This window comes from Dromaius novaehollandiae, chromosome 11 (assembly GCF_036370855.1).
Source record: "Dromaius novaehollandiae isolate bDroNov1 chromosome 11, bDroNov1.hap1, whole genome shotgun sequence".
NCBI lineage: Eukaryota > Metazoa > Chordata > Aves > Casuariiformes > Dromaiidae > Dromaius > Dromaius novaehollandiae.
Genome location: NC_088108.1, coordinates 9,872,968 through 9,887,255, shown reverse-complemented (window position 1 = coordinate 9,887,255; position 14,288 = coordinate 9,872,968). Strand labels below are relative to the sequence as shown.

Here is a 14,288-nt window from a genome sequence, read left to right as displayed (position 1 = left end):
TCCCTCTTGGGTAAAAGTAGAGGAAAAATGAGCACAGTGCTGGAGCAAATGCAAAGCATATTCAGAGCAATAGTTTCTGTAGTTAAATTCTGCAGCTTCCCAGTCACAACCTCCACAACAATTAGAGGTCTCTGACAGTTTGACAAGACTGGCTGCGACATGCAGTGTTTCTGCCCCCATCTGTCCCCCTCCATCCCTTAATACCTCCAGAAACAGGCTGGGGGTGGAAATGTCAAGCACTTACGGAAGTTAAAATTCAAACAAAAATCAGAGCCTTCGCTAGGATGAACAAGGCATTTCATATGCCTGAAGCAACGCAAGAAGCTGTCTGAATCACTGACAAATACATCCCTAAATTAGCTATTCTCTTACCAGATTTTCAGGATTTTTCTGCCAAATTCCAAGGGCGAAAAAAATTTTCATGATGTTACACTTGACGTTGCAAAAGAAGATGAATTTTGTCGCAAGTTCAGAGGCATCACAGAACGTAGAGGCATTGGCAAGGGCATCCTCACTGCAGCCCACTCAAACCACTGGCTGTTACAGAGCCGCAGCCACTGCCTCGTGCTCGCAGGTGCCACCGGTCCTGATGTGCAGCTTCCAAAACCCCCGAGCATACTTGCTTCTGCTCCAGCAAATGAGATCCAGATTTATGATACACTGACACACAGGAGTCGTGTGATGAACTCCAAGAGCATGGTAAGTTATCAGCCTACAAGAAAGTCCCACTAGGGATTTTAAGTATTAAAGGATAAGTGAGAGTTCGATGACTACGGACATTGACAGTGACATTGAGGAAAGATCTAGAGTTATCACTGGAAACAGAAGTGATTAGACTTCCTATGTCCAGGAGCGGAGGACAAAAAGAGGGAAAAAAAGGGAGGGAGGAGGAAGAATATGAGAATAAAATAAAACTTAAAAAAAAAAAATCCTTCAGCATAAAAATCAACAACTAAGGGCAGAGAGCTTCTGGTGCAGGATCTTGGGTTACATTGTTCAGAACAAACAAGTATTTTCCTATGAAACAATTCTGACCAGGTGTTGTGGATAACCAAAACTGAACTAGTGAGGAGGGACTGGTTTACTTTCCAACACCAAGGATAGTTGATATGTGCTACATTTATTTGTATTTTCTGCCTAAGCAGTGAGTACACAAGCCCTATGCATAAACCCCTCCTGCTCTGAGCAAGATACCACATAGTTTCATCAGAACATCTTTGCTATGTTGTCAGTTTTAATTGCAACCCGTACTTCGATATGCACATGACTATTTTCAAATACAATGAAAGCTTGAAATAAACAGCATCAGTCACCAGCATTGCAGCTATTGGTAAATCCTTCACAACTTCAAAAAAAGTCTCTTATAAACATTGTGGAAAGTAGGTACAGAATGTACAGAGGACAGTTTTCTATACAAAAGTGCATTGTAGCGTACAATTAGCAGAGAACCTGGAAGAAGGAAAAGAGAGAGAGAGAGAGAGAGAGAGAGAGAGAGAGAGAGAGAAGCCTCGATTTAATCAGTTCCATTCACTCTAATTACCTATCCAACCTTCCACCTCCTATTCCCCCCCAAAAAAAACAAAAAAAGCAAAAAAAAAAAAAACAAAAAAACCCAAACCCACACACGCCACAAAACCCTATTTTCTCCTTGCTTTGGTTATGAATTATATTCAAGGCTTCAACATCACATTTTTCCTTTGTATTTAAGAATTTATTTGCAATTTGGAAATGTTTTAAAGTTTGCCAGATAAGAGAGAAATGCAGGTATGATTAATGAGACTTAATAGTCAAAATAGACAAGCTTTGAATTTCACTAACATTTGCACTTGGTATATTAATAAGCAATCCTTCCAATCCTTAAGTGGAAAACTGCATGTTGACCAGATATTTTCTGTGCCCAAGAACAGTAAACTCAAGAACATTAAATCAATAAATCTAAAAATATTGGCCATGAAAGTCTGGCTTATAAAAAGTGAACTTCAAGAGCACCCCCAAACAGTCATGTTATTACTATTTATAGAGCAAGGTGTCAACTGATTTCAAAGCTCACAGAGTCTAGGAAAAAGTAATGGCCTCAGGCCATTTAGCTTGGATGAATAGTAAATATTGCCATTTTTATATGCTTCTCTAATATGCACTCTGATGTAAACATATATGAATAAATTTAAGCAGCTTTCTTCCCCAGAGAGTAATCTTCACAGGTTTCAAACCACAATATAAGAACTAAAAGTTAAACCCAGACAAGTCTTGCAAGACTTTTCTTGCTCTTCGCAGTAAGCATCCCATGCTGAACATATAACCACCCTTTAATAAGTTTTCCATATAAAGAAAAATAGTTAATGTCTTAACAGAGATGAAGGGTTCTGAAGTTAGATATACATACAAAAATTAAACAGGTCTGTCAGGCAGCTAGTTTTCTTCCTCATATTTAAAATCATATTAAAAAAAGAATCTTCTCTATTGTTTACAGTCCTCTTGCAATCAGACTTTCAGTGCTCCTTCTAAGCCTTTATAGAGAAAGAATTACCATGGAAGCAAACGGTTAATGTTACAGAGTGTAAACTGATTACATTCATAATACAGTGGGTTCAAAGCACCTAGATACATAGCTTCAGTACCGTGGAGCCATACAACTACTAGCTTTTTGTTTGTCTCTATTTTACTTCTAAGCTTGACATTTCCATCACTGAAAAAGCAGAGATTTGATTCCTTTTTAAAAAGCACTGCAAAGAACTCAGAATTTTAGTTAAATCTTATTTTGCTGCTTTGGCTGTTAGCCTCCTGTAAAACAGAGCAGGAGCAGCAAGGGCTATCTGGAACCTGTCGTGTTCAGATAGCTATAGAATGACAACAGACTGCTAAACCTAACTGCTAGACTGACGCCACAGGTATCCAGCACAAATTGTAAGCATCCAGCACATTGCAAGGAAAGGCCCCAGAATCTGACAAAAACACCTTGGGCGGGGGGGCAAAGTTTGTCACTAGAGCTACGAAAGATCGGATATAACATTGAGCACTCTGGAAAGTAAGGATGCAACCACTCTGGAATACCACAGCTACTTCAGGTCCGATTTTTTGAAATGCCAAGTACTTGGCAAAGACAACACTCAGGCAAGCAAGAACATAAAGATCATCTGCATTCTGATCAGAACTTTCAGTTTTGTATTCTTAAGCTATAAACCTCCTGGAACTAGAAGACTACAAAGCTGTAAGTTGTTTGTGCAGTGCTCCTGGAAATTCACTTTTTTTTCCTTTGAACTGTTAAACAAGTGACTGAAGCACCCAGCTGGAGATGAGCTACCACTAATAGCTACTGTGGCACCCAGGACTTTTTCATCCAATACAATAATCAGTGACTGGAACCACCTAATCATTTGGATTAATTACCTGTTCACGCCAGTATCAGGATAACTACTATCCCTCCCTCGTTTCATATTCCCTGGAAGCTGATAGATAGGTGACCAGAAAGAGCTGTACCTCTCCAGAAAGAGGGGTCTCAACAAAGCCAGAGGGATTTTAAACTCTGAAGAGCTGCTGATACAGAATAAAGTGACACTTCCACAGTCCACCACACTGAGGTGTTGCACCCTTCTTACAATTCATTTCAGAGTTTCAGTGCTCCACAGTATCAAGTGTGCATTTTTTCTGGGGGGTTGGAGGAGAACAGAGATTCATATTTCAAAACCATTGCAGAAAATAAAGGTTCTGCTGAACTGTAACAGCACAAAGACAGTGAAATGCTTCATGATGAATTCCTCCATAACTGCCCTGCTAAGTTGCAAGAGTTCAACAACTGGACCCTGAAACTAGCCAAATTGACAGCAATACAATTTTTTTCCTCTGAGACTCTAAAGATAAACTCCACATTTAAGTCAATCTACATTCCCAAGAATTTGTACACTGTTAAGAAGTTTTTAATACTGTTTCTACAGGAGGAAAGGAGGACACCACCAAGTAACAGTCGCTTCTGGTTAATGGCCAAGTGACTGGCAATATGGGATAGGGAGCATGTGAGTTTAAAATACCATTACTTAGTTTTTAAGTGGTCACTGGCCAAGTTTGCGTACCTGTGGTCTAGTGGCATTGAGAGTGCTCAAATTTACATATACTATTTTGACCATGGACCTCATTAATTTCTTTATCGAAGCCCTTTCTGAGGCTACAGTTTAAATATTTTACTGTTCGGATTATTCAGAGGCTACATAGGATACCACCTCCGAAATAAACATGCTCCAGCCATTCTGGAAATCTAATGCATCCTGCAACAGTGTACAAGTGGTTGTCAACCAGCAGTTTGTACTCAGAACTGCATGCCCATACCTTGATGGTAAGGTAGGTCCTAGAAGTGCTAGTTAGATTCATTATCTCCTACAAACACGTCAGTTTTCACTTTTGGTCTTATTCTGATGTACATCTCAAATGCATTGTAGTTAGCACTTCACCACTCACAGAATACTGTTTCTCCCCAACTTAGTTTAACAGCCTGCCTAGACTGAAATTTAAATGAATTTTCATGTAAATTTAAATGAAATTTAAATGGAGCCCACTAAAATGCCACCATCAGGGCTAAGTGTGTGCAGCACTTATGAAATGGACGTGAATAGTCCCACCCCTATATAAAGTCAATCACGCAATTCAACAGGATTAGGTTATATCTTGCATTTACAAGTACCTGTGGCCCCAAACTGAAGAACTCCTTACTTCACAAGGGTGAAATGGAAGCAAAGAAGCACCAGTATCATAAACAATCACCTAAATTCAAATCTAGAAAATATTTTTTGTAACCCTTTGAATTTGGCACTGAAATTTAGAAGCATCAATTTTATCGGGGGAGGGGAGAGAGGAGGAATCCTGTAGCGAGTACTTCCAAAATAAAGACAAGTCGCTTCACAGATTGACAGAATTAGTAAACAGGGTGAAATTCTCTATCTCCCTACCCAAAAGCCCCAAGTTCGCCCCATTTTCTTAAAAAGAGATATTCCAAAAGCAGAGTTCTGGAACATTTTAGTAATGATGTAACAACCAACAAAGAAAACCTATACTCTGCTAGGTGGTAAAGTGACTTAACATATAATTAAAAAGCACAGCTGCATTAATTAAGTTCTCTTGCCAGCAAAATGAATATATTTAGATATACTTCTGGGTTAAAAAAAAAAAAAAAAGCCAAAGTTGTTTGCACTTTTTTTTCCAGTAGCATTTTTAACTATTGCAAATAGCGTCCTAGACAATTTAATTGAAGATTAGTGTACTTCTAATGCATAAAGATGCTTTTATTTGAATCTCTTAATAGCAATACTAGGGATGTGCTGGTTAACCATTAGTAACAATCAGACTATAGAATATTGAGCAGCAAAATAACTTTTTAAATACTAAGTTTGCAAGGTTTTTTTTAATTGTAAATGCTTCCTAAAGAACTATATTACTAAGTATCATTTGTATTACACGTTCTCTACATTAGAAGTCCTGCTTCTTGTTTTCTGTGTAGTTTGAGAAAAATCACAATAACAACTTCTAGAAAGGAGATTTATCACAGTGTTTTTGATTTTGTATGATCCAAGAACAAGATCAAAGAAAACCCTATATAATTAAAGACTTGTTTCTCATGCTGAACAGCCTTCCCAATAACAAATAAGGAAGAGAGAGAATAAGCCAAGTGTAACGTTAACTAGGGGGAAAAAAAAGCTGGAGCATACTACTGCATGCTTAGTGTCATCCAAAAGCATCCCTAGATTGATTTCTTTAGGTAAGTAGCATATTAGCCAAATTCATTTCTCCTTAAAATAGTATCTATTGAGCAGCTTTTCAGAAGTCAATGAAGTTTCTGAAGTATCTGTTGCAAAATTAGCCTCAAAAAGTTCAAGTTACTCAACACTTAGCGTCTTACCAAAGTTACAGTTGAGAAAGGATCTGGTTTATATTGTTAATACTAATCAAAATTTGGTCAAGAAATATATGTAAACAATAAGGATAATACATTTAAGGCTTAGAAAGAACACTGATAAATTCACCCCTGTCACATTAAAACATCCACATCTCCTTCATGGTCCTCCTCAGTCACTTTTAAAGAAAGCACTTCTTCATTAAGAAATAATCCGCTCAGTCTTTCCTTACGAGCCTGTCTTTGTTCTTTCAGCTGTCTCTTGCGTAAAGCCTTTTGCTGCAGTTTCCGTTGCTTAGAACGTTTCTGCCAAAATAGAGACAAGACAAAAAATAAGATTTTGTTCTGTAAATTAGAAATTGCTTTTTAAACATAAAAGCATACATTAACCTCTAAATTAATATCTGCTCTGAAAAACAACTGAAATGGAGTTCTCATAGGTGGTACAAGCATTCATCCAAAATCATATTTGGTACTAAAGTAAATAAGCTGATTATAACTTGAATCAGCTTTGACTGCATTAGATGAGTATATAAGTTCTGTTCTACCTTGTAGATCAAGACTGTTCACCATGTCTCAGTTATATGGCACAACATCATCCTGTTATGTTGCATAGCTGAGTCTTTGATCAGAGAATCTTTGTTACAGAAGAAAAGTTACAATCCTACAATAAGAGATCGAACCAAAGTCCAACTTGGGATGCTGAAGAGCAAGCAGGAACTGTTCCTCTCCTCCACACTTGAAACTGAAATTATGGAGACAGGACAAGTGCCACAGCACTACTTTTATTGAATCATGCTTCAGTATGTCCCTCCTCACCAAGTAATCTCATGAGACATGCTGGAAGAGTAAATTGAAGAAGATTCAAAAAGCCCGATGAAATTTCTAGTTGAAAATACCAAGAGAGTCTCTACTATCCAGAAATTATGTCTAGATGAGATTGATTAATCTTGAATAACTTTTATTGATAAAACTGCATGTTCATTCAACGAATGAGATTAGATTCATCAGCCCTTCAAGCACTCATCTTATTCAGAACAACCAAAAGCAGTCAGAAGATCTACCACATACAAACATCAACAGACTTTCACTTACAGGAGAAATGATGAGAAGAACAAAAGTTTAAATTCCTTATGGTCATGTCAGAGAGAGCAGTCAACATTGATTTAGCTAGATAATTTCAGCAGATCCACAGCTACTAATCACACGCCTTCCGTACAAGTATCCCAAGCAAGATCACGTAAGTGACTTTAACAAGTTACACAGATTAATACACATGCACATGATTAGAAACTTTACTTTTGAATCCCGGATTCTTTCAGCAGCACTTGTGGACAAGTTACTATCACTGTGTGCTCGACTCATGTTGGCACTTGAGTTTGAAGCAGAGTTGCCAACACTAGAACCACTGCTGCTTGCAGAGCTGACCATGCTTGCACTGCTGCTGCTGACACTGGCACCACTCACACCACTGGTACTCGCACAGCTGTAGCTACTCCTCTTCCAGCTTTCCCTGGCAGATCGTTGTCGAGGTCCATGTTCCTTGATATAGTTTCTCACCTTCAGGACAGAGGCAGCAGAATTACTAAAGCCTGATAAATACTGTATTGGGATACTCTGCTTCATGCTAAAATACAGTTTGCCTATTAATAATGATCAAGTTCTTGGATTAGTTCAGTTAACTAACGAACTAACTTTTTAAACGTTTTGCTGTGGCTCATTAAATCCCAAGCCATCTGACAATCATCAAGAGGACTACTGGCTTAACATCTTCAATGTTAACTTAAATAGAAGAAAACTATGTAGCAGGGTTTTGTGTGGGAGTGGGAGGGTCCCCCTTCCCCCTGCTCCCAGTTTTCTGCTAGGTAATAATAAGTTATAACACCACCACCAAACAGGAACATCAGTCAATTTCAACTGAATTAAATTACTTAGGCAAATACTAAAAACCTTTACTTTGCTAGGTATACCCAAACAAAAGTGGCCATAAGGAAAGCAGTACCTTTCTACTTTAAGATGATACTTATAAACTGCTTGAAACATGAAATTGGCCAAGTCCATAAAAGCAGTAAACATTTGCTATTTTCAATCTTTGCTTTCATCATATTCACAAAAAATAAAGATATGCAGAGGAGTTCAGCCCACCTGAATTCTGTATGCTGTCTTTCCCCAACAATGCATCACAACTTAATGAAAACTAAGATGACAATAGCATATCTCTAATACCAAACAGTTACAAAATCCTTCTCTGTTACAAAATGCAATTTATAACATCTTTAAATGCATTGTTTTATATCCCTTATATGAAGCTCATGGTCTCCCCCCAACAAATTCCAATCCACTGCAGTTTTAAACTCTAATTTACATTCAGTGAGGAAATTAAAACCCTGAACTAGCTGTTGCTTATGAAGGGGATTAAATTTAGTTATAAGTATTATTGGCCCCAGGGCATAACTCACTATGTACATGCCAGCATTTCAAAACCAAGTGCTAGACTTCTAACACTTACTGAGATTATATAATCAAGTCTCTCATGTAAAGCTCCAATATCTACAACACGCTTTTGAACTCTGGTTTTCTCCTTGACAATATCAGTTTGTGCTCTGCTGTATCTACCTGCATCTAGTGATTACGCAAAAAAAATTGATCATGAACCTGTAGGAGACTTTAAGAACACTAGATGCCAGAGAGCAAAAAAAAGAGACAGACACATGTAGAGGCACACATACAAATCTTAACATACCTGTTTCAATTTTTCATCTGTGAGACAGTTCAATTCAATAATGAATTCACTATCTGTAGGTGATATCTGAGCAGTAGGATCAATAATTTTAATAATGTCAAGTTGCTCTCGAAGGCCCATCTCCGTACTGACTTTACGACTCAAATATTCAATATATTCAACCTAGGATCCAGAGAAAGACAGGTCACTTTTAAAGTATTATTGATTCTAAAAGAATAACAAAAATAAAAGGAAGGAACCAGCAGTGCAGAACGTTCAGATATCACACTTCCTATGATTCTTGCCTCATTTCTGAGTATCTTCAAACTCAGGTTGGAAAAGTACGTGTTAAACTGCCTATTACAGAGGCAACAGACAAGAAAATTCAGTTTCAAAAAAAAAAAAAATCAAGTACTACTCTATAGGGCTTCATTTAAATCTACAGCAACCAGTATGTCTTAAGATGCAGTGCTAATTAAAAATTCTTCCGTGTCTTACAGTTCTTGCATAGGAAAAAGACAGTTTCACCTGTTCATCATTTGTCATTGCACTCCATGGAAGTTCATCAAGATTCCTATGCTTGTTTTTCTTTTTTGGAAGCAGACAAGGAGAGCTTGGAATACTAGGTATAACATCAGAAAGTACATCACTCCCACTTGTAATGTCGCTGCCAGGCAACTTGTAATATGCAAGAGAAACAGAACAAAGCCTTAGAATACAGCAGGCACGTTTAAAGTCATTCCAACACTATTAACAATTCAAAACGTACCGTCAAATTAGCAGAGCATTGGTTATCTACGCATGCTGTCAAACTTCTTAACAATTAAAACAAGTACTGCAGGGTTATGAGTAATCTTACAACAATTTCTAGAACCGACATACAGCAAACTCAAGCCATACTTTCTATACTTATCAATCCTCTGAAAATTTGCATTCAAGGAAACAACAGAAAAAATGAAGCATTTTACCATGTCCATTCTCCATGAAGGGTGTAAATTGTCCGTTACAAATAAATATAAACCTCCCTTTCTAAAACATAACTATAGTTTAAGAAAGATCATTTTTAAAGTAGGTTTCTAATTTACACCACATCCAGTAATTGCACAAGACAATTGAATTAAATCACCATCATTTTCCTGGAAGCAACTGCAGAACTTTAGCTTCATTTACACAACTAACACATAATTTAGGAATGCACCTCCAGTTAAAGTGGCAGTTGGATTACTCAGAGTCTGCCAGATAACACTGTAAAAAGCTATGAAAAAGTCTTTCTAAAATTCTGCAAATCCAATCAAGTACATCTCTTAATAACAAATGCTTGCTTAAAAAAAAAAACCTAGTTACTAATCAAAAAATGTCAGCTAACGAAGATGTGAGAAATTGCTTCTTTTCAAAATAATCCCACAGTTTATCAGGCAATTAAAATTTCACAACTCAGCGAAGCACTGAATCATTGGGATCCAGTCTGAGTTGTTTCTATGGGCTGCATTATATAAGTGCACTTGCAACTTCTTTGATACAACATACATACAGAGACTAGCAGTTAAACTAAAACAGTAAGAAATTCAGAACTAATTTCAGTACATATTTTCTTAAATTCATTTGCATTTTCTCTGCAGCAGCATTCATACTTTCTTGAAATCAGTGTTTTCAGTCTTTGAGACGACATTTAGAAGACTTCATAGCTATGCCTTCATGACAAGTTTTGAAAGCATCTTTCAGTACATCCCAAAGCACAATATCTCCTATTTCAGTCATATATATGTTGACACTTCGTCAAAGCCTATGATATGAAAAATTGCATATCTCAACTGAAATACTGCTGTACAAAGAAGAAAACCACAAACTACAGATACCTGACCAGGACTGCGCACAATACAGACCAGGCAGAAAGCAGCACAAGATTCACTTTCATGCTTTTCCCATCCTGGGGAGATGCAAAGTGAACTCTGTACTCTCACCGGCACAGAAAGAAGATGCATATTGGCTATGGCAAGAGCTTCTCTGCTTTATCTACTGCCAGCTCCATTCCAAAGAAGAGTCAATATTGCTAAATCACTGCAATCAGACACCTATAACAACACTTCATTAGCGGCGCAGATCCCCAATACACAGGATCTAAGCTCACGGCTACAAGGTACACATTGGTCACTAAAACCATGAAACCATAATATGTAACGACCCCTCTTTGAGAAACTGACCTTACCCCTACCGCAGACCAAGAACTCTAGAACAAAATAAAACAAAATATTTTCTTTATCATTGCAGTTTCAGGTATCTGCCCTTAGATTTCAGCATCTATCAAGAAACAAGTGCTAAGGATTTTTCAATTAAAACAAAACTCAGCATTTAGCAGTCAATCCAAAATTTTATCTTTACAATGGAAATCATTTACCTGCCATTCAAACTCGCTGTCTGACCAATCCCAGTATGTGCTGATAGAGGAAGAGACATCACTGCAGACACTGCCTTCGGGGAACAGATCAAAAGAGGTGAACTCCTGGTCATCCAATAAGGAGTAACAGTCATCTTGATCACCCACTGAAACCGATGAGAACAGCTCCTCACTGCACTCTGAGCTGGCTACACTTGTTCCACAAGAAGTCAAGTTCCACCTGCAAAACAAGCCATAATAATAGAAATCAGCAAAGATACTGGCACTGTTCATCCTGAAAAATGCTTATTTCTGAATCTCCAAGTTATCTCCACTTCACTTGTCAACAATATTATACATAGATTTTGTTGAAATAAGTTATAATTATGTACAAGGAAGTATTCTAATATTTTTGAAAAGGTCCATAAGTAAAGCCAAAGGAAATTTGACATTAAAAATGCCCAAGTAAAAATCCATACATAGTTAGTATATCCACACCTTTATCTTAATATATTAAGATCTTCCACCCTAGGGCCATGGTTCCTGTAGCACATAAATTGTTTTTTAAATACACTAAACTAAAAACACAGTTTCCTATACATTGGGATTTTTAAACCTTTTTTTTTGAAAAAAATAAACTGAAATGAGCAAAGCTAAGAAGTAAATCAGTTGGGCTTCTGGACAGTATAATACTTGCTAATCCAAACAGGAGTCAAAGAGCAATTCTCCAATGATAATCCCACACAAAATTCATACTTAGAGAAACATGGCATGGATATATCCATGCCCATTATTTGCTATTTTTAATTCTGAATGCAAAGAATATTGGACACGCCTTTGGAATGGAACAGTGCCAGATGGAAAAATGACCTATGTGAAAGCCCTACTGTGTCAAAACAGAACACTTCTTCCTCAGAATTTAATGTAGGAGCTAGTTAATGCTGTTGCTAAAGGAAAGTATTTGAGGACTCAGACTTCAGAGAACAAGTTTTCACTCAATAACAGTAAGTCAGAATTTAAAGAGCTCATGAAATCAGTCTCCATATCTGGATTTGTTTTACATATTGCTGAAAAGTAGGTCTTGAGACAACTATGAGTCAGCAGAGCACTGCAATATGGTCAATTCAAAACAGTTTGAAGAGGGCTTTGAAAATTCACCACACAAACCCATGCAATCAATTCCTATTCCATCAGTCTAGCCACTGTGATCTGGCTAACTAGAAAAACACTTCCCTATTCCAACTGCAAAAGCTGAACAATGCCATTATCCAGAAAGACTGGTACTCAGCTTTGTTATTTAAACTGCATACCTGGCTGGCTACATAAATAATACATTTAGTGATGCGCTCTCTTCCACTCCTGTTTGGCCAGCAGTGAATTTATCCAACATTAAAGACATCATTTCAAAGACATTTCTCTTTGCAGCTCCAGGAGCTCCTGCTCTCCCTTTCGGCATCCCTCATCCCCCTGCTCTGGGGGGCCGGGCAATCGATCAGTACATAGTAGCACATGGAAGTGGTGACATAGTACACGCTTGGACACCAGTACGGTTTCAGTATTATTAGATACTGGTGAAAGGAAAGATAGGAGGAACAAAGTTTCAGAACCTGTTAAAACACAGGATGAGGTAGAGAGCCCCATTGCCACCTGGCTGTGCACAGATGCCCCAGGTATGCACCACCATTGCTGTTACAGGCAGGCAGCCCTCTCATCCACAGTGCGGCTTGCTGCAGCTGCTGGGGTGAAGCAGGTTCGCAGAAGTGGGAACTATCTTACTACTACCTGTGCCTTTGAAAAACAGAAAGCCTTTGCAAATACCACAGGTAAAGCAGTACACTTGCAAGGGCTTAACCGGTGCAAGACAGGGCATGTCCCTGCCCAAAGGAGGAAAATACCTAGTTAAGAAGCCTTCGGTGCCTGGGTTTGTAAAGCGAACAAGCCTGGGTAACCCAGAAATGAAAGGCAACATATAAAGAGAAGCCTACGAAGCGAGTGAAAGGCAGATTTGACCAGCATCGCACATTTATATTACGGATTTGCTAGAAATACAGAACATCTTAGTGTTCATGCTACATGCGAGTCTTCTGGTGCAAGAACCAGAGCACGAAGGTGCATTGGATTTCATCAAGACTTTTTGTGTTGAACCATTTTAAGAACCTACAACTAAGAGCTTGCCCTTGTAAACAATGTTTTTAAAATGTAATTTTCATATAGTTTCATAAAATTCAATTGAGAGGCTGCATTATTACTCAGCTACACATTGCAGTGTACTGGAAGCACAGCCAACCAACAAAAATATTTTGTGACTCAAACAGGAGCAGAAAGCATCCCACATGTATATTCAAGGCTTAAATTTCATTAATGGATCTCAAAAAAGCTACTGATATATACACATTTAATTCTATACATTAATAGATACAGGATTAGGTTCTTGGGTAAGCAAAACGGTTTGGGCTTGTTTCCATAAGCACAACTAGCGCTTCCTTGCAGCAGCACATTTGAATTTCTAGAGTACAGACTTTGCATAAGCTGCAGGCTGCCCAAGCCACCCGCAATCAGCAGCAGGGGATGGAAACGTCTCTGCAGGAGCCGGTGCAGTCACAACGCCGCCTGACTCATCCCGAGCCGCCGCAGCTCCGCTCCATCTCCACGCCAAGGCTGCTTTTCCTTATCCCGAATAACGCGACCCCCCTGCAGCGCTCAGAGCTGCACAGAGCTTTAAGAAAGCCGCAACTGCGTAAATACACCGTAAAAACGACGGGGCCCGCGGCGAGCGTCACCCGCGGGGCTGCCGGGCGGACACAGGCCGCGCCGGGGGGAGGCGGGCAGGGGCCAGGAGGCCTCCCCGCAGCGGCCCGGCCCCGGCAGCCAGCGAGCAGCGGCCCGGGCCCGGCGGCGCCCGAGGCGGGCAGGGAGGCGGCGGCCGCTGCAGCCCCCCAGCCGCAGCCCCCGGACCTGTTGGAGTGGAAGCGGTGCAGCGGGTCGGTGCGGTGGCACGACGAGAGCTGGCAGCCGAAGTCGCTGACGTCCAGGCAGCCCTCCTCGCTGAGGCTCAGGCTGCCGCCGCGCGGCGCGTGCTGGTGCGAGAGCAGCGGGCACGGCTCGTCGGGGGCCAGGAACTTCTCGTACAACTCCTCGGTCATGGCGGCAGCGGCGGGAGCGCCTCACGCGCGCAGCAGCCAAACCACAGACGCCGCCGCCATCAGCGCCGCGCCGGCCCCAGGATTTACCTCAGCTGTCCGCGCGCCGGGCGCCTTCCGGCCCCGCGTCGCCGTCGCCGCCGCCGCCGCCGCCGCCGCCGCCGCCGCCGCCGC

General features: G+C 39.9%; 1 protein-coding gene across 1 annotated transcript; it reads right to left on the bottom strand.

The window, feature by feature from the left end:
- Nucleotides 1–1,325: 1,325 nt before the first annotated feature.
- FAM199X (family with sequence similarity 199, X-linked) lies at nucleotides 1,326–14,279 on the bottom strand. The gene is made up of 6 exons (XM_026123123.2): nucleotides 13,930–14,279; nucleotides 10,996–11,215; nucleotides 9,129–9,278; nucleotides 8,622–8,783; nucleotides 7,178–7,438; nucleotides 1,326–6,184 (listed from the first exon to the last, which is right to left on the bottom strand). The coding sequence occupies exons 1-6, from the start codon at nucleotides 14,115–14,117 to the stop codon at nucleotides 6,014–6,016; spliced, it is 1,152 nt and encodes a 383-aa protein (XP_025978908.1). The 5' UTR covers nucleotides 14,118–14,279; the 3' UTR covers nucleotides 1,326–6,013.
- Between the last annotated feature and the right edge of the window lie 9 nt (nucleotides 14,280–14,288).